The 21,681-nt window shown below is 35.9% G+C and overlaps 1 protein-coding gene across 3 annotated transcripts in view; it reads right to left on the minus strand.

The window, feature by feature from the left end:
- The window catches only part of angpt1 (angiopoietin 1), a 202,829-nt gene that overhangs the window by 14,976 nt on the left and 166,172 nt on the right, over positions 1-21,681 (minus strand). For all 3 annotated transcript variants that reach the window (XM_055220298.2, XM_055220299.2, XM_055220297.2), the window contains 4 exons: positions 19,699-19,940; positions 10,388-10,515; positions 8,089-8,190; positions 3,335-3,501 (listed from right to left, as the gene is read on the minus strand). In XM_055220298.2, coding sequence (XP_055076273.1) covers positions 3,335-3,501; positions 8,089-8,190; positions 10,388-10,515; positions 19,699-19,940 — 639 coding nt within the window. The remainder of the gene's footprint in view (positions 1-3,334; positions 3,502-8,088; positions 8,191-10,387; positions 10,516-19,698; positions 19,941-21,681) is intronic.

Here is a 21,681-nt window from a genome sequence, read left to right on the forward strand (position 1 = left end):
TATTTTTGCATAGGAGAAAACAACTTTTGTGTGTCATGGGAAACTAAATATTGCAAAATGGTTAAATGATAACAAAAGTGTTATTCATTTTAAAGTTTTCAAGTGTAGTCTTGTTTAATATTATGTAATTATCTGAAAGTCATGAATATTTCATTAGGTAAATGAGTAAACTTTCATCAATAAATAAAGTCAGAAAATACAACTGAAAACATGTCATAAATGTGAGTAGAAACGTCAATGCATTTAATATTACTGAATAGGAATACGTACAAATAGGTACGTCGGTAAAGTTGTTGATATACGTATTAGTCCATCAACACATCGATATTATACGTTTAAGTGTGTATAAAAACATAATGTACGTATTCTCATGAAATCACGTTGTTTTTAACATACACAGGTTGTGCGTTTTATATAGTTAAAAGTTTGAAATCCAAAGGTGAAATTCAGAGGTGACAACCTCTCACACACTTCGTGCAGAGCCAAAGAAAGGGTTTGTTTTGGCCAGTATTAGCAAGAGGCAGTGTGCGATTACCATACCAAAACAGTTTTAGAGAACAAGTCTATTTTTAAAGTTGAGAATGCTGATTAGATTCCTGAAAGTCTCAACAGCACAGGCCGCTATAACACAGCCAAATGTGCAAGATGGCACAGACTGCAGTTCTCCTTTTACATACTGTAGATGTGTGTGAGAAAGTGTATACGTCTGTGTCTACCTGCTGGACGTGAGCTGCTACATGTACGCTCAAGAAGGATAATTTTAGCTAAACTTGTATTTTAAAAAATGAGAAATGTAAGTGGTTGATAGTGCTGATAAACGCAGCTCTTGGGAACAAAATACCTCAGTTCAACCTCAGATGATTCCTAGTTTTTCACAAAGCCAAAAACTGAAAATGATATGAATGTATAATTCTTGTCTGGACTGTACCTGGCATTCACTTTTGGGTGTCATAGAATACAGATGAAGACATCTGCTCATTCCAAACTTTAATCTTTTAACATCTGATATAATGACTGTTAAGAAATGTCTATTTCTTTACCTTTATGGATATCTAGTCTGTTAAACATTAATGCTTGCCAAAAAATGCATTATGTAACTGATACAAGAATGACAAAATTTTAAATGAAACATTTATATGTACTATAAGATTGCCAGCTAATCATTTCCAATGAGTGTCAGTTTATTTGACTTTATCTAGCATCAGAGTCCAAAATGAACGTTCACTTTTGGGTACATTATTGTTCCTTAAGGACATATTGTGTACATTTTAAAGTACAATTAAACTGCTCCTTAAAGATACACAATGGGTCCTCAGGGTATAACATTGTTTCCCAAAAGGTACACCAAGGTACATAAAAACTCATAAAGGTACAAAAATTAACCTTTGGGGGTACCACCAAAGTGACAGGTTTGTGGCATAACCAGAAATGTTCAAGTGGGTGGGCCTGTATAAAACAGGGTGGGCAAAGCATGCAATATATGTGACCCGTGCTGTCCAAATGTGTCAGAATGCTCACATTCTAATTTTGAGCTATAGGCAAAAGACAGTAGGCTATAAATGTTGATTTTGATCGGAATTGAGTTTTTAAAAAAAATATATACATTAAGCCCTCGTCCAGCGATCCCAATCCAGTAAATGGACATTAAACATCTAAAATGATGTTTGATTGTACGTTTTCTGAGAGGTGAACTGTCCTGAATGCTTAACCTAATGGGCAAAGTTGCGCACTTGTGTGTCTGCGTATTGGTTTCGGTTTTAAAAACATGCAGGAATTTAAAGTAAAGGACTTGCTGTTAAAATAGTTATAAAGAGAGATAAAGTTCCATTTGATGTTTAAAGAGCTGTAACGGTAAGACTCGAAAACGATCTTCCTCGCGCTCACTGACAGATCCCGAAGTTTAGACACACTCAGATGCGCGAGCCCGTTATATACACACAGACAGTATTACAGTTTTAAATATTTATTCTGACAAGAATTCACACAGATATAATCTGTTATGTCTGAAGTAAATGTTTGGTTAACTGTTTTTATATTGTTTTTGACTGTGTGTGTAGCAAATATTTTAGTTTTACCAGTTATTTTAAGGTATGGATGCAGTATTTTGTTTTTGAAAATACAAAAATGTCTCAAAATTGACTTTGTTGACAATATCAGACAAGTAGCTCTATTTTTTTTTTTTTTTTGGCAGATTCCAAAAAAATCATAGATCGTTTTGAAGTTTTTTATCAAAATAACAAAAAAAAAAACACATTGTTGATAATTTGGTCATTCCGACTCAATTTGTGAGCAGGGGTCACGTAAACTATGCGCCAAATTACGCTTTAAAGGGGAAAATAATCAAATAACTTATGTTTCAACTCCCCTTTACATCCCCTGTGTGGAATCTGGTTAAAGATCATAACAATGTCCTTTATCTTTGATCATAATCCAGCGCATGTGTCAGTTCACAGAACTCTGTGCAAAGAACTGCAGCGATAAAACGCTCAGATGCTCAGTAATCATCAAGGAGCGAATACATTTTTATATCCGATTTATTTATTATGGAGAACAGTTTTTCAACATACATTTTTTTATGTGTGAAAATATGTTTTACTCAATGCAGAACAAATAATCTGAAGAATCATATTTAACGTTTAATTTTTGACAAGTGTAGGGTCTTAACTACAAAACTGCATAAAATTGAGAGTGTAAACTTGATATATTTAACAAAATTATGAATAGATAGAAGTTATGTTGTTTATTCTTAGTGTTAATATTTATTGTTGAATTACTTAATTCTATCCGAAATGGCTTTCTGGTTGGGTGGGCCACAAATCAAAGTGGGTGGGCTCAGGCCCACCCAGGCCCACCCGTAGTTATGCCTCTGGTTTGCACCTTTTTTCTGACAATGTGGTTTAACTAGAATTCATTTAGAAGCCACTTACATCAGTGATGCACTGTAAACAAAACCACCAAACCACCGTTTTACCCTAGAATTCAGTTTGGATACATAATATGCCCTCACATTAAACAACAAAAAGAAAACATGAGGAAAAAATCATGTTTTGTAATGTGCAGTAACTAAAAGACTGGATTGTCACAAATCCAGTATCGAATAAAAACAGCTGAATTAAAGTAAATAATGTCTCAAAAAGTGAAAAATAGATTTAATATTAAATAATGTTTTATGCCTAAAAAAACAATTGGTCTATACATTTTCTCAATTCATAATTTTGGACCCTGTCAACAATAATTTATGAGTTGTTCAGTAATACATTCTTCGAGTGATTTTTTTTAACCAACACTGCACTAAAATAATTAACATTCATATGAACGACAAAATGAAAAATACCTGTATTTGTTTTTTTCACTGTCGATGTGGAAAGAGTCGTACTGAGAGAAAGCTTGATGTCCGTCCCAATCGGTCAACTCCACACGGAGCGCATACTGCCTCTGATTGGTCAGGATGTACACAAACTCATTTCCCAGCCAGTGTTCGGCTGACACACTCCCAAAGCCCTGCAAGAAAGGGAGGGACGGCGGGTCAGAACAAGTATCGAATCGGGTCATGGGAGGCCTTGAATGAGGCAGTAGAAAAGAAAATCCTGTCCAACTTTATATTTGAAGCTTAATAGAGTCAACACAGGAATGAAATATCACAATTTATCATTTGCTTGAGATATTAATTACAGATTTCCAGAAAATCTTAATACATGAGGTTATCAAAAACAACTGGTCTGCTACATCAGAAAACTGTGAGAAAACACATTAAATTATGACATGTTTGTCTAAAGCCATTGAACTGGTTGGTGCTTTTCCATGTAGTCTACTAGACATCTATTATGTGACTGCAGTTCTCTCTTTAATTATATGTAATGCCACACACAAAATCATTTAACTTTTTTTGCTTTTTTACATATTTTGGAGCAGTTCCATGTTTTTAATGTAGCAATTCAGCTCATTTAAACTGATGTAGAAATGCTTCTGAAACATGTCACAATGCCGTGCATGTGCTAGCGACAGTAACAATTAGAGTACAGATTAACAGAACCACAAATCATTAGGGTGGCCCGCTCAAGCAACGTCCGTAATTACCATACTTTTTCCATTTTTCTTATTTGCTCTAGCCAAATGAATGACATTTCTGGCCAGGCTATGGAAATTATAAGCTCTCGGTGAATTTTAGGCATATGCATTTCTTTGACTAATTAAACATGGCTCTATATGTGTTTACATGCGAGTAAATTAATCTTGCTTGTAGGCAACGGTTGCATGTGACCACGGCTATAGGGTTGATGGGACTCTTATTGCATTACAGATTGGCCTGGGTTTTCTTCTCACCTATTAATTGCTGGCTCTCGGGAACGCAATTGGGGAAAGGCCTGTAAGTAGGTGATTGATGAGCAAGAGTTTTGTGGAGTAAATACGAGAGCCCATAGCACATCCTGTGAGTGTGGAGAAAGTCCCCAAAAAATCCTTAAAATGTGTCTTAACCTCATGGCTGTTTCGCCTTGCTTGCATTTGTTTTGTTGTCTGGAGGTGCTCGGTCTGACTGGGTTTCCTATTCCCTTTCGGACATTATCATCCATGGGAAGGCTTTCTCTTTCATACATTCACACGCATAAACCACATCATTCCTTCCATGAATGTAATGAGTAACGTTAGGGAAAAATGGAGATCAATTGTTATTTTATACTGTATCCTGAAATCCGGTGTTCTCCTGGGTGTGTGTTTTTTTATACATCTCAGCATCGATAAGCCGTGTCTAAACTCAGTTGTTATGTATTTTTGCTGTAACAAAATTTCAAAGAAGTCCATACCCTCTCTCCTGCAAAGTCAAAATGACACTGCCAAAACCTACGAACAAACGTTTCATAGTCTAAATATCTGATTCCGTTCTTATGAAGAGTTTCTCTTAACTTCCTTTGGGAAATTGATTTGGGCTTGAGAAATAAAAACGTTGATAAAATTGATAATAATTGGCTGGCGTGGATGCTTAAATGTGTAGAGGTGAAGTTATTCCAATATTTAATTTGACCTAAGAAATCCAAGAAGAAACAATGACCCCACAAGTGAATATTACAAATAAAAGCTTCATTGACCTATGATGTCCTTTCATCTGAAACCATGTTTAATAACTTTCTATCTAAATTAGATTTAGTGTTGGCTTAACTGGCTGTGCTTCAAAACCTTTTAAAAGGTCCAGGTCAAAGATGTGGCTTATTTTAAACAGGGCTGTCAGTCATAATTGTTAATGGGGATATTAAAAGACTAGGCGCATCATCAGCCAACACCTATATATCCAACAGATGTTATTTTAAGAGCAGGTGTTGCTGTCTCTTTTATTAGTGCTGGTTAAGGCAAGAAACTGAAAGATTTACTTATAGGTCAACTTGTATCAATGGCAAAATCATACACTGCAAAAAAATAATTTTCTTAGTTAGTATTTTTGTCTTGTTTTCAGTAGAAATATCAAAAAATTCTTAAATCAAGATCTATTTTCTTTAACCTCTTCAACCCTAGGACCCTGTCCCGGGTCCAAAATTTCTCATTTTGACTTAATATAAAATATTCTTTTAATTGTTAATGGTCTGTCATGGACCCCAGTAACACATATGAGATACTGTTTGAAAGCTTAGAGTCTCTACTTTCTGCAGATATGCATCACTTTGAGAAATCTTGTACTGTAAGAAAGTTATTTACACTTAATTTACACTATCACCCCCCCCCCCCCATAATTTTGTATATGATTTAATATTCACATATTTCATATTTTTAAAATATGACAAACATGGGCAAGTCTTATATCAAATGAAACCTCTCAGGAATAAGGCTACAGCATTATTTTTGTTCTATTATTAACACATATCCAACAATAGTTGAATGAATAATAAGGTAAAAAATCGTCTTTTGTAAACGTATGTGAAACTTGAGCATGAACTGCCTCAGATAGCACATATAGCCACAAATGAAACACCATCTTTTATATTAGGTCCTACTCTAAAAAATGAGTCCATTCACAACATTTTCTTTGGTTGTGTGCATGAATAATCCCTTGTTATTTATTATATGTGCAAAACAAAAAATTCATATTTTTATGAAAAATGTATTTTTCGCACCCTTCAGTAAAATAAGAATAACTTTTGAATGCGACATGATAAAGAGATCATTATTTTTTTGGGTGTTTACTGTCTGCTGCTGTTAACAACCAGAACTGTTTGCAGTCTGCTAGAGCACACAGAACCAGAGTTATACACTATCAAAGGCAGTATTTACAACATAAAAAAAGAAAATTTGGTGTTTCATCGCATGAAAAACAACATAAATAACAATATTTTTCACAAACAGCAGCTTTTTATGTAACTTCAAAGTGTTTTCTTTAAAATGATATAAAGCAATTGCATTTATTCCACTGTATGTGCTTATGGGAGCACTTCAAATATTTTTAGGTGGAAATTAAATACAAAAAGGGTATTATTCCTCCCTTCAGTTGGAGTAAAATAACTTTTGTATAGTTTATGATAGAGAAAAAATTCCTTTTTCCTCTGTAAGCTGGCAATTGCTGGAATCAAACAAAATAGTCTGCAAGGAGCTGAGGCACTCAGGGCCAGAGTTATACACTTTCAAATAAAAACTTTAGAAAAAAAACATCAAAAAGCGCCTATTTATTTTTGTGTTTATTAGAGGACTGACATCACATACAACCATGTTTAGCATTTTCAACAGTGTTTTATGTTATTTCAAAGGGTTTCCTGTAAAATGATACCAAACATTTGTATGTAAACCTCTGCATGTGGGTATGGGAAGCTTTTGAAATTGGGTAGGCCAAGTCCAGGTGAAAATCCCCAAAATTATGAGCACATGACCTAAGAAAATATGTCTAGTTTTTAGACAAAACATATCAAATTTAAGCAAATTTGTGCTTAAAACAAGCAAAAAAAAAAAAAAAAAAAAAAAAAACTGGCAATGGAATAAGACATTTTTTGCTGAATTTTCTTGCATTAAGTAAATTCAAGAAAAAAATATTTTGCTTGTTTTAAGCACAAATTCGCTTAAATTTAATATGTTTTGTTTAAAAACTAGAGTTATTTTCTTAGGTTATTTGCTCATCAAGAAAATACATCTTGATTTAAGAATTTTTTGATATTTCTACTGAAAACAAGACAAAAATACTTGTACACTGCAAAAAAGATTTTTCAAGAAAACATTTTCTTAGTATTTTTGTCTTGTTTTCAGTAAAAATATTAAGATGCTTTTTCTTGATGAGCAAAACGACCCAAGAAAATAAGTCTAGTTTTTAGACCAAAAATATCAAATTTAAATGTTGTGCCTAAAACAAGCAAAAAAATTGCAAATGGGGTAAGAAAAAAAATCTTGAACATTTTTCTTAAACACTAAATTCAAGAAAAAAAAAAATGTCCTTACCCCATTGGCAGATTTTTTTGATTGTCTTATGCACAAAATCACTTAAATTTGATATTTTTGGTCTAAAAACTAGACTTATTGTCTAATAATGGAGTTATGCCCTGGCTACTACCCAGAACAGCATTGTGCGGGAGCAAAAAAGCACATAAATATTTTAGAACCAAGTGTTCTTTGGATCAAGACATTTTTGCTATTCCTACATCAACACAATCCAACATCACCCATATATTTTTCAAATCTGATATCTGTAAGGTACGCAATACAATACTGCTTTTAACAAATAATGTTTGTAAGTTAAGAGTGATTTGATTCTCAATGCGAGTTACTTTCCTGTCCTCTGTGCCAATTTCAATGCCAGCACTGACGTCCCACTTTAGCTATGACTTTTAAATTTTATAATATTTATTTTTTCTCCATTCAAAAATAACACATGATCGTGTGCTAGTCCAGACATCTAATCTATCATGCGTAGTGAAGTGTGAAGCTTCTCCATTCTGTCTCTTTTCCAGCCACAATAAAGATTCATCTATTTGATGAACTACGGGAAGTCATGATTACCCCTCACTAGCTTAAATCAAAGACAGATGACCTTCGAAGATATATTGCACTCAAACATTGTTTAAAAGAGTGAGATCGCAAGACTGACATTAGAACAGAAGGAGAAGGAATTTGGCTTTGTACCATTTTATATTCTTTCCATGTCCTCTGGAAGTCCATGCTACCGTCCTCGCGTCTTTGGATCACAGTCCAGCCTCCCCCCGCGGACTCCATGTTGCAGTACACCTGTTTGAACGAACACAGACATGCAAATCAAACACGCAGGCATGTACCAGAACCCATGCACCCAACAAACCATCTCACTTGACCTTACGGATTGTTAAATCCTTATAAAAACAACAGATATTCCCATTAGCTTAGCGATTTCTCCAGACAGTAATTGCCTGAAAAGACGGGTAGCAGGCCTGAGATCAAAGCCGGGGTGCACAGGGACACCTGGCTGTAATCTAGAGCAGTGAGCAGACAGCAACCACATCACCCACCACACACACACACAGCTGAACACACACACAGCAACCTGGTTACAATTAATCTAATATCACTGGATGAACCATCTATTTAGAGACATTTAAGGAAAGACATGCATATTAATGGAAGCTCTTTTTATTTCACACAAATATACACGTTATTTAATAAATATCTCACATATGTCGTTGTATTCCTGTAGATCAATTGGTAGAGCATTGCACTGGCAGCACAAACATCATGAGTTCGATTCCCAAATACTGACTGTACTGACTACTTAAGATAAAAGCATCTGTCAAATGAGCAAATGTAAATGTGAATTGTTGTAATATCTTAGATGCAAAACCCTCTAAGTACGTATGGCATGTTTTCTTGTAGATGAGCATTTTAATTAGATTCTTATATTTAAGTTTAGTATTTTCAATTTAATGGCAATAAAAAGGTTATTACAGTCAATATTGAAATGCCTTGTTGTCACTGTGGTAATTTCATTGGTACTTAAAGGAAAACACCACCGTTTTTCAATATTTTACTATGTTCTTACCTAAACTTAGACAAATTGATACATACCTACCTTTTTTCAATGCGTACACTTAATCTTTGGACAGCACGTCGTGAATGTGTTAGCATTTAGCCTAGCCACATTCATTCCTTAGGATCCAAACAGGGATGAATTTAGAAGGCACCAAACACTTCCATGTTTTCCCTATATAAAGACTGTTACATGACTGTTACACGAGTAAGTATGGTGGCACAAAATAAAACGTGGATAAAAAATGAGAACTATATTGTGTGGCGGAAGAGCACTTAGTTTGCAGCACTTCGACCTCGAGCACAATAATATTGACGGAACTTTCGGCGCGCAGTAACATCATCACTCAATTCAATTCAATTTAATTCAATTTTATTTATATAGCGCTTTTCACAATACTTAATTGTTTCAAAGCAGCTTTACATTAATAGAAGCAGTAAAAGCACAGAAAAACGACAGATAGCACAACATAATACACAATAGCATAAGCAGTCAAATTTGCTGCGGCTATGACTCGACATTATGAGCGAGCGTATTACCAATGTAACGTCTAGAAGAAGAAGCTAAGTTAAGCCCAAGCAGGCTACCTCCCCGGGTTAAAAAACTCCTGACTACTTCCCCTCTCGCTCAAACTTCCGTCAATATTATTGCGCCCGAGGTCGAAGTGCTGCAAACGAAGTGCTCTTCCACCATACAATATAGTTATCATTTTTTATCCGCTTAAAAAAATCACCACGTTTTATTTTGTGCCAACCATATACTTACTCATGTAACAGTCTTTAAATAGGGAAAACATTGAAGTATTTGGTGGCTTCTAAATTCATCCCTGTTTGGATCCTAAGGAACAAATGGGGCTAAGCTAAATGCTAACACATTAACATGAGCTGTACAAAGATTAAGTGCACGCATTGAAAAAAGATAGGTATGTATGAATTTGTCTAAATTGAGGGAAGAAAATAGTAAAATATTGAAAAATGGTGGTGTTTTCCTTTAACAAGATTGACTGTTTGATAAACAACTAAGTACATCCAAAAATCTCCACACTTGTAAAAACAATTCTCCAGTCACACTTCACTGTCCTTTCTGAATAAAGGTTAAAGGCTAAAAAATTCAGTCTATTTCCTAATATAATCGGTAAACCTCCTTTAACTGGGCATGCCGTCGTTCATTCAGTTCATCTTCCAAACACATTTAGAGTACTAGTTGCTCAAAAATCATAGCGTTTAATAGATTCTGTCAACAAATCTGTATTATGAATGGCCTGAGGCTGGGATTAAGCAGATTTTAAGTATTTGATGAACATACAGGACAGTATAAGAAGTGCTGAGAGCTTTCAGTCAATGTCCAGTATCTCATTTTTAACAGAAGTGTTTAGCAGCTTTGCATCTGAACTCTGGAAATCTGATCTGAAATCAGAATTTCTACCTTTTTAGTCTCTTGTGGGCTTATATTGATGGTGTAAACTCCATTTTTCAGGAAACCAGCTTGGTAGAGTTCTGCACAGTCCCGGTACTTCCGTTCTTCATCTGCTTGTTTCGTGCTGTTCGGGACCACTAAAGACAAATAATGACAAAATATAAACATCTAGTGAGAGAGGTATTGTAGTTGTTTACACTGGAACATGCATTAGAAAATCTGTCCCTGATGTGTTGAATCAATAAAACTATTTTCCACTTTCTCGCTCTGCCAAGCAGAACATGAGATGGGTTCCATTTCAATAAGACAGCAATGATGTGGATACAAATTGACTAAAGATATTTTAATAAACTTCTCAAAAACTGGCAGGTGATGGCAATTTGTCAAGATCCACCGGGCTGTAGTTTCAAAATTATTCACATCAGCCCCTGTGAATTTAATAAAACAGGGGTTAAGATGGAATGTTCTGGACTGACACCAGAAACAGACCCTAAAAGGCATCCTCTATAAGTATATACCTACAGTATTAAAGATTATTTATAAAATATGATTGATAGCCAACAATACAGTATTTGAAGAGTTTGGTTCCAAAACGCAATAAATCCATTTTGACAAATTTCGGTAAAACATGGTTTTTATACCAAGAAAGTGACAAGATGAAAACCACTATTTTCTGTTACAAACGTTCACATAGCATCTTTAGGTTATAAAAACATAACAAATTCAAATACATAACTTGATTTTCAAAGATTTATTATAAAAACGAATTATTTCTTCCACAAAATGCAAGTTTTTTTTTCAAAAATGCTATAAATCTATTCAATCAATCTTTCCCATCACAGAAAACAACCACAGGTTTATTATGCCATTAAAGTATTATTTTGTTTTTGTTTATTTGTTGATCACGTAGTACAAAGTAGATGAGGAAAACTAGGATTCTGCGTACTGAACGCGCCGCCATTGTTTGTTTACATCCGTGGAATGGTGCGCTGTAATATGTGGAGCGGATTTATTGCGTTCTGTAAAAAATGAGGAGTGGCGTATATGGCTTTTTGGGAAAAAGGGAGAAAAGATGACAGAATAACAATGCGGGTATTGGATTTCGCGGAAAATTAAGAATTTACTTTTAAATACTGACCTGATATAATACTGATTTTGGCAGTAACTCATTTTTTTTTTCAAAAATGGCGTTTATCCCGTTTTGGAACCAAACTCTTCATTTATTGCTCTACACTGCAAAAAATGATTTTCAAGAAAAACATTCTTAGTATTTTTGTCTTGTTTTCAGTAAAAAAGTCCAAAAATTCTTAAATTAAGATGCCTTTTCTTGCAAAACGACCCAAGAAATTAAGTCTAGTTTTTAGACCAAAAATATCAAATTTAAGTGATTTTGTGCATAAAAATCTACCAATGGGGTAAGCAAAACAATTTTGAAAAATTTTGTTTAACACTAAATTCAAGAAAAAAAAAAATTAGCTTACCCCATTGGCAGATTTTTTTGCTTGTTTTATTTTTTGCAGTGCAGTCTCTGTCAGAAAACCTACATGGATAGTGTTTATAAAAGCATCCCTTCCTAACATCTGTTGCACGTCACAAAACCATCAGAAAAATCCAAGCACATCAGCTTTACAATATCGATACTATTAATTTGATAAAATATTGCACAATGTGGAATAAATCATGTGCTTTCAAAACAATGAACCTCTGTCTTCCTTGCAAGTTCAAAATACGGCATCAGCTTTCATGTGATGTCTCAAACCTGGTTAGATCTATTTTGAAATTGAGAGACAGCACAGAATTCCAAGATTGCCGGTGTGTTATCAACACGATCTTCCTCCGGTGAGTGACACATTTAAAGCGTCAAAGTCTTTTAATCAAAGTGCTGATCTCTGGCTCTCAGAGAAGAAGCGGACAGCTCTGACAGACTGTTTCCACCAACAGCTGCATCTCTTACCATCTGCAGACAATTACACCGCCAATATTTTGAAACCAAGCAAGAGTCTGCGGACAAAATACTACAAGCTATAAATTTCAAGTTCCTGTTATAACAAGTGGTTTATATTTACCCACCGTGTCCCAGTTATATACTTGGAAATTCCTTCCGCTTTTTATTTCGCTGCATCTCAATTTTCACACCATTGTTTTTTCTGTTGGGACTGTTTAAGTATTGATGTGTCGGCTAAGGAGGGCAGTGTCAGGCAAAACTTTGATCCGTGTTGTGGGACAGAGGGCTTGGGAGGTAACCCTTCAATCAGGGATATTATTCCTGCCGCATTGGTAAAGGGTTGAGTGTCTGCGACAAGGATCTCCTGCTGTCATAGGTTGACAGAGGGGAACTTCGCACTACGGAGTCTAACACAACAAACGTCCAGCTGCGTCAGACAGTGACAATTTATCGCTTGTAGCCAGAAGCTGAAACGGCCAAGTGCAATACAAGTGAGGACGAAATGCAGTATTACAAAGAGGTGTATTGCGCCACTGTTGAATTGGCTCTTACATTTACACTTTACATTTTAACCCAAGCAAATAACAAATGAGGGAGCATTCAATATTTTGTCTAAAGACCCAATGATAAGCATACATTGGTTATAGCAGATAAATCAGTGCAATTTAAATGATATATACAGTACTGTGCAAAAGTCGTAGGCCATCATCACCAAATTTGTTGTTTTAGCAAATTTTAATGTCCATCCATATTTACTTTTAACTCTTTTTAAAATACAAACAGAAAATAAAGGAAATATGTACACAAAATTAAAAACAAAACAATTTTCAGAACTAAATGTCTTCTTCAGGCTTCAGTTAGTATTTAGTGTGACCTCTCTTGGCACCAAACACATATTTTTTAGGAGACTGAAGTCCTGAAGTCATTTGATTAGAATGAGAAATTAGGATTTAATTTAATATAGGTTTAAGAGATCCTGCAGCTGCTTGCTATTGCTCAAGTAGAAGGGGAGTTTACCCTAAATACTTCAGCTTATATTTTTATACTGTTTTAATACTACATACACATTTCCTGTATTTTCTGGTTGTATTTTAATAAAGAGACTGAGAAATAACATGATCACTGTACAATTGCAAAAACAACAAATCTAATGGTAGCATGGTGGCCTAAGACTTTTGCACAGTAGTGTATATATTTGGTAACACTTTAAAGTAATTTTCATGAAGTCAAACAGTAACAAGCATTATTGGCTAAAGCTTAAAGGATAATTCCGGTATTTAACACTTTGAGTCTCATTTCTGGTTTGTTTTGGATGAACTACAGTGATGGACACAGAAATTTTGACAATGGGTCGAGTCTTGACTTTTCGACTCATTTAGAAGCATCTCTTGGCTGCTTCAGAATGGAAGTCAATGGCCATGCACAAACATGTCATTAAAACAACACTTAACGTTCATTTTCAAAACTGTACTACTCACCGAGTGGTTCGTGGTGTTCGTTGATGATTAAAAACAAATATATTGGCGCAATGTATGATTTCAATCCGTGTTATTTGCTATAGTGGAACTGTTTTTTCAGATACCTCACAACCGCGTATATACTTCCGCTCTATATTTGAGTCTGAAGCATGAATGAACGTAGTCCAACAAACTGTAATAAAACGGTAGCATACTTTCAAAAACAAGTTTATTTTTAACACTTACACCATCCAATATGTTTTTTTCATCAGCAGAACAATAAAGAAGATATTTTGCAGAAACCCCGGTGCTCCGCCATGCAAGTCAACAGATCCGCACACTTTAAGAGCTAAAGCATATATATCCAATACAACAGTAATCCCCCATGACTCCGTGTGACATATTGACGTCTTGTAAAGCAAATCAATCAGTTTTTGCAAGAAACTGAACGTTATTTACAACATTATTAGCGTGAATGCCAAAGCAGGAAGCGTGCTTTCCGTTTGAGGTGATCTCTCTTCCACTAGTGCTGCTGCTGTTGGCTATGGATGTTGGTCTGTCTGCGCCACCTATAGAGCGGGAGCGTGAAGCGCACTTCCTGCTTGGCAAAAGCTCTGCATTAACGCTGTAAAATATTTATATATATATTCGAATCTCAAAACTGAAAATCGAATGTCAACCCACGGAACTAATATTCGAATATTCTGGTCCAGCCCTACAAATATGGGAAAAAATTCTTCTGAGAGAAACCGAGCGAAAAAACTACAACCTCATGTAAACAAACAGGCCCTTTTCTGTTTCCCGGCGGCGGAGTGATATATCAGCGAGCAAACAGTCTTCCAAGAGAGTCAATGGAATTTTACAAAATGCCAAATAAAACACGACAGAAACTGTATTTCGCTACACAACTTGTTTTTAATCATCATCAACGAACACCACGAACCACTCGGTGAGTAGCACAGTTTTGAAAATGAACGTTAAGTGTTGTTTTAATGACATGTTTGTGCATGGCCATTGACTTCCATTCTGAAGCAGTCAAGAGACGCTTCTAAACGAGTCAAAAACTCAAGACACGACCCATTGTCAGAATTTATGTGTCCATCACTGTAGTTCATCCAAAACAAACCAGAAATGAGACTCAAAGTGTTAAATACCGGAATTATCCTTTAATACTTTTTGCTCATTCAGCCCATTTTAATTAAAACAAATATATAAAGCACATATTTAATCTTCTCGAACAAAGTCGTTTGACTCAAAATGTAAGGTGAACTGAAACGTTTTAAAATTGTATAATATAAATCTCCAAAGGTTTAAATAAAATTATACTACGGGTCTGTTAAATGCTTGAATCTGATTGGCTGATGAATGTTCTGAGGTGTGCAATTATTTTCTGGGAAACGTATAGTTCCAGGCAGCTCTCTTGACCGCATTACAGTTCCATATCACTTCGCATAGTTAACTGTAATAACGAACTAACAAAAACAACATGACAGATGATTTTCTGAGGCAATAACAGCGCTGTTTAGAGACGCACAGAGGTAGCCTCGTTCACACAATCTCGCTTGCCCTCTCTCTCTCTCTCTCTCTCTCTTTCTCTCTCTCTCTCTCTCTCTCTCTCTCTCGCTCTCTTTCTTTCTTTCTCTCTCTTTGTCTCTGTCGCTCTTTTTCTAATAACTTAATTAATAACTGCATTTGAATGCTATTAACGGCTCAAGCCTCCATTGCCAGCTTTAAAATGACGTTTTGAAGCAAAAGAGCCGTTGGATGAGACACAGCAGAAATAGTCCTACTCACAATAGCGATTTAAGTACAAAAACCAGACGAATCCTTTTAAATATATCATGTGATCGATGTCTTGAGTTGTGGTAACCGTAGTATTAGCGGAATAATTGACTCTGGGCCGTTGAATTTTTGAAAAATAATGCACACCCGAAGTGTAACGGCTATTCCGATTTGCATCGTGGTCACATCACCACCTCGGATGTGCATTATTTTTCTAAAAATTCAACGGCCCGGAGTCAATTATTCCTTACCTATATGTCATATGAAACTACTGTACCTCAAAAGGAAAAAAAACTGCAGATCCTAAAAAAGAGCCTTTGGGGTCAGTTAAATTCAAGATCAAATTCCTGAAATAAAAGTTTTATGATATTTATTACAATTTAAAGTACATGTATATATTCTGTGTAGCATTATATTAATCAATATTAATAAAAATCCAGTTTACATTTAATCAAAATCTTAAGTGTTACAGAATATTTTAAAGTGGTTGCCTCTTGGATTTTGGTACTGAACAGATATCTCCACCAGTGGTGGCAGGTGGCTTCTTTTATCGAGGGCGCTCGATGCGAGGTTCGTCAAAACATGTATGTAGCCCGTCATGTGTGCGATTTGTAATTTCAAAATGTGTGTTCTGCGCGTCGAGTGATCCTATGTGCATCACGTGTCTTGTCAAAATAAGTGCCTGCTGCAGACACGTCTAAAGGGTTTATGATAAAAGAGACATGCACTCGGCCTTGCCAAATACTCCCATAATCTCATGCGTAATCAGAGTTTACTGTTAAGGGAGCGTCATGCGTGTATTTTGTGAACGTGAGCGTCTCTTTTATAATAAACGGTTTTGACGTGTGTGCAGCAGGCACTTATTTTGACAAAACACGTGATTTACATGGTTCACATGATGCAACAAACACATATTTTGAAAACACAAGCAACACACATGACACTCCGAACAAATATTTTGAATTTGCGCCCCTTGGAAGAGCAGTCACGAGCCGCCACTGATCTCCACCATGAAGTTTGCAAAATAGTGACATTTGACAATAATCTTATATGCAAATCTGGCAACTGAATCTACTAAACAGCTTGTGTCTTGGCTCATAAAATGATATTCATAATATTTATTTACATTTAAATTCTTGGTCTTTCAGTTGGGACTTTTGATTGGAACACGATTATGTGAAAAAATCAACCATGCAAAGCGGTTTTATCAAGGCACTCCAGCATTCACTGATAACAATATTTTTAAAGCTGAAAATAAGCAAGAACTACTGCATTACAACTTTACATAAACAATTGAGATGACAAAAAGTCTGATTCTTACAAATGGAGAAATCATAAAAATCATGGACACCAACTGAGCTAACTGAACGGTGTATTTTTAAAAACATTTTATAAGCCATAAACCATACTCAACTCCAAAATAATCATATTTTGACATGCTACCTTTTTATATTTTTCATGCAGAGTCACAGTTTGTCTCTAGAGACTTTAATTCAGAGACAGAAAACAATATCTTGCTCTTTTAATGCACTACAGATGATAAATGACAAATGAAATTACATATGATAATGCAATTTTCCCTGTGTGTAATATAACATGCAATAATGCATTAAATAGCAAGGCTGCAGTAGTAATTCTGCACAAATACTATCTTAAAAATGAACAAAAATTTTATTTCAGGTCCAGACTGTTGAATACTTATTTGAACTGATAGTAATGTTCACATGAAGATTAAACACTTTTAGTAATGCCCTATTCATGTCTAAACACAAACAGTGACTATTTATTAAACTGTGTAAGATGTTTTGAGCTATTCTAGACAATTGCTTTGCAAATGTAGTAATGTTTTTGCAAGGCAACACGAGACACCTACAGTACAATGACTTTCCTTGCCATCTCAATAGACAGGCTCTCCCATAGGAGCCATTAGTTTTGACAAATTCAGCCAGAGGTCATAAAAATGACCTCTTTTGTAGACTGGCGCTGGGCACTGCTAAACAAGACACAGGACCAACCGCATGTCTGAGGCTGCAGTTAATCTTTTACTTCTACTTAAAACCATTTCTTATCATAATGTTTTGGTAAAGTGCATTTGAGTGTACAATTATACTTAGTTACTTGTTAATATCCACAAGGCATTATGTTTTGTTTCACACCTTAAAAATACGCCAAACCACTATGTAAGTAAATTATTTTATGCGCCGTATCAACCCCATCAAAGAAACCATTTGCAATGTTTTATTCAAGTTCCACTTCATAACCCAAAATCCACAACTGGAATCAAACCAAATCTCTCATATTGAGCGACTGGCTCATGCACAAATTTCGACGTCTCAATCCAAGATAACTGCAGGGTGTTCCAATACGTGCTGATATTTTTCTCCCACACGTACGGTACTGCAATATTTATTGTTAAATCATATAAGTAAAGCATGTGAATTGGCACTAAATAAGTGTATAATATAAAAGCGCAAGTGTTTGGCTTACCACAAAGTGTAGCGCCAAAAATGACTGAAGACGTGACGCTACATGCTCAGCATTTAATAAACTACAACAGAACTGCAGTTGTACGTCATAGCTATTATCCAAACTATATGGAATGCAACAAACTAAATCTAAGTAAGAATGGGAAGACTAACTATCCTGTACCATAGCTACAGGACACACTTGATCTTGCAACTATTTTACGAGGTGGCTAATTCATACGTGAATCATAGAAAAAAACACAATTATTAGAAAAAAGCTATAATGATTTCAACCCCTATACTCTATACGTCAAAGGCATGAAAACATATCGCACTAAAATATAATAAATGAGATCATGCAAATTTAAACAAATTAGCCACCTTGTAAAATAGTTATACATTGCCATAAAATTGTGATGTATATACAGTAAATACACAGCATGTATTTGTCTCAAAATACAAGTTGAAAAATTTTAACTTTGGTGAAAAAACGCGTCACATTAACGAATCGGGAGCTTGCTCTAGTGGTGACATGATTACAGGAAGCGAGCGGAGTCGCAGAAGCCTATGTAAGGCCCTCCCATGATGCGAATTTTCGCGTGAATGTCTCAATGAATATAATTTCACGCGTGGCTTTCACGTGCAAATGAAGTGAGTAAACTTAAAATGTTCAAGCGGCAAACCAGATACAGTAGAATTTGACGCCTCAAACGCGGCTGGTGTGAACCCACGGTAATAGCACCATACTATCCCTAATTGTTTGAATTTCAGTGTGTTTATTTAAAACACGATCCATGTCAAGCGCCACTCAAAAAGAAAGTGACAGGAAGTACTGTATAGGTCTCACGATGCCCTCACAGCACGATGACGTCCACGCTCAGATACCCGAGCTTCCATCATGACCTGTGCACTCCCATTTCAGACATTCAAGGTAAATTTTCTGTGACCAGGGAGACGTGGGGCAGATGCGAGGCCAACAGGCCACACTAGGGGTTGTGGCAGAGGAAACGAGGGTAATAAGTTCACTACACTGACTCCTGCTGGTGTGAAGGCAACCGTGAGGGTGCAAGGGAAACCCTCGATCCCCGATCCCTGCACTGGGGAAACGTTAGGTCTGGCCTGTAACTCCATCAGGGGCTGTTTGACATTTCAGTCAACTGTTAACCACAGGCAGTGTGCTGAAGCGTGATAAGCCTCATCCGTTGAGGTTGCAAACACAGTCTGGAGGGAAACGTGACATTTAACCAGAAGGATGCATATTTAACACCTACCAGGAAGACGCTTTCCTTATTGATAACATGCATGTTATGTAATAGGCTATATCTAGCACAAAATTCCCTGTCATTTTGCACTAACAGCTACATTTGTGGTTTGTGTTTGTCTTTAGCATCCTGGTAGAACCTTGTATTAGCTGTGCTAAAGGTCCTGGGTTTGAGGCCCAGGAAACAAACACTAATAAAAATGTATAGCTGGAATGCACTGTAGTAGGTTGCTTTGAATAAAAGATTCCACCAAAGGCATACTGTAAATCTAAATGTAGAAAGCATTTCTTAAAACTTTAAACGTTTTCTCTTAATTTTTATTGATCTATTCTAATGCAATGTTTGACAAACGGCAAGATGAATGGGTTCATTTTACAAGCTTATTTAAAAAAAAAAACATTGTGCTTACATGCTGTTCCTCCATCCTTGGCGCAGAGGCTGAGCAGGCTGCGTACGGTGTCCATCAGGTCTTGCTGTTGTCTCTGCAGGGCCGTGCTGTTACCGGTCGCTCGACTTAGCTGAGCCTCCAGCTCACGGATCACTGAACTCTGTTTGCTAACCAGAGACTGCAGACTGCTCTTCTCCTCCCGCAGCTCCTCCAGCTCCTCTCTGTGCCTGTCCTCCATCTCCTGCATTTTTAGCTCAAGAAACCTGAGCAAGAATGAGAAAAACAAGAATAACAGTAAAAATTATGGTAAATGTAACCAAACCATTTCTAATATGTTTCTAATGTCAGCTTTTTTCTTCATATGCACTGGACGTTTGTGCATGTTGTGCAAGTTAAATCTGTAAAATAATGATTTTTTATGAAATACAGTCATTTAAAGGGACATTCCACTTTTTTGAAAATATTCTCATTTTCCAGCTCCCCAGAGTTAAACATTTGATTATCATTTTTGGAATCCATTCAGCTGATCTCCAGGTCTGGCGCTAACACTTTTAGCATAGCTTAGCATAATCCATTGAATCCGATTAGACCATTAGCATCGTGCTAAAAATAACCAAAGAGTTTCAATATTTTTCCTATTTAAAACTTGACTCTTCTGTAGTTACATTCTATACTAAGACCGACAGAAAATTAAATGTTGTGATTTTCTAGACAGATATGGCTAGGAACTATACTCTCATCTTGGCGTAATAATCAAGAACTTTGCTGATGTAACATGGCTGCAGCAGGTTTAGTGATATTATGTACTGCCCGAAAATAGTCCCCTGCTATTATAAGTAACCAAGGGGACTATTTTCGGGCAGTGCCTAATATCACTACGATACTACACTATGTCACTACATATACATATGCGATGCTAATGGTCTAATCGGATTCAATGGATTGTGCTAAGCTATGCTAAAAGTGCTAGCGCCAGACCTGGAGATCAGCTGAATGGTACCAAAATGGTAAGAATCAAATGTTTAACTCAAGGGGAGCTAGAAAATGAGCATATTTTCAAAAAAAGTGGAATGTCCATATAAGTCATAAAGAGCTTTGTCTAAATTGTCTAATATGATATATAATTAAAAATATACAATGGTTAAAGAAAGTCTTATTCTAGTCGTGGACTGATTAAGAACATGACAGCAGGAATAAATATTGGGATGAATGCAGCCAATTTCCATAATTTACATGCCATACAAACCAATTGTATAGCGCTGGGGATTACGTTTAAGTGCAGAATGGATCCAGGCCTAAAATCTGAAAAGTGAATCTTGGAAACCTGATGCTGAAACCTGGCCTGAATTCACGGGGTTAATAAAAGCAAAATGTAATCTACATAAGGAACTTAAAAGAATGCTAAATGAATTCAAAATAGAAATATAAGTAGACCATAATGCCAATCCATTATATGAGCAATTACATTAACACTGGTAACTACAACACTAACTATAAACTCATACATACTTTCTTAAAGAGAAATTAATGTCTGTATGCTTTTTCTGACAACAGCTGGACACAAACCGTTGTGAATACTGGGAAATAAACCCCGCGTTTTGACAGTAACTAACATATCCCTCCAGACCAATTTATATATAAAAGAACTGGAAAGCATTTCAAATATTTTGCATTGCAAAATCACTATAAGCATACAAGACTTCATCTGTATGTCTTCACAGGGGACGAAGTTTAACGGGAGTTCGAGGGACGTCACTCACGTTTTGGCAGGTACTTTTTGCTGCTCTGTATGAGATCAAGTGAAAGTCTAAAAGTCTATCGTTTTGTCAGGAACTGAAAATCGTTTTGTTTAATGATCTGTATTTTGATTTTGGCCCAAGATATTATTGTACAAGTGAGATAGATTTAAACATCTGTCCTGGCAGAGTATTCAGCAAGGTAGAAAAGCAATTTATACAGAGTAAACACTGTCAGAAAATGATGGTAAAAATGATCACTAGTTGT

The sequence above is a fragment of the Misgurnus anguillicaudatus genome, chromosome 20 (genome assembly GCF_027580225.2).
Source record: "Misgurnus anguillicaudatus chromosome 20, ASM2758022v2, whole genome shotgun sequence".
NCBI classification, from domain to species: Eukaryota; Metazoa; Chordata; class Actinopteri; order Cypriniformes; family Cobitidae; genus Misgurnus; species Misgurnus anguillicaudatus.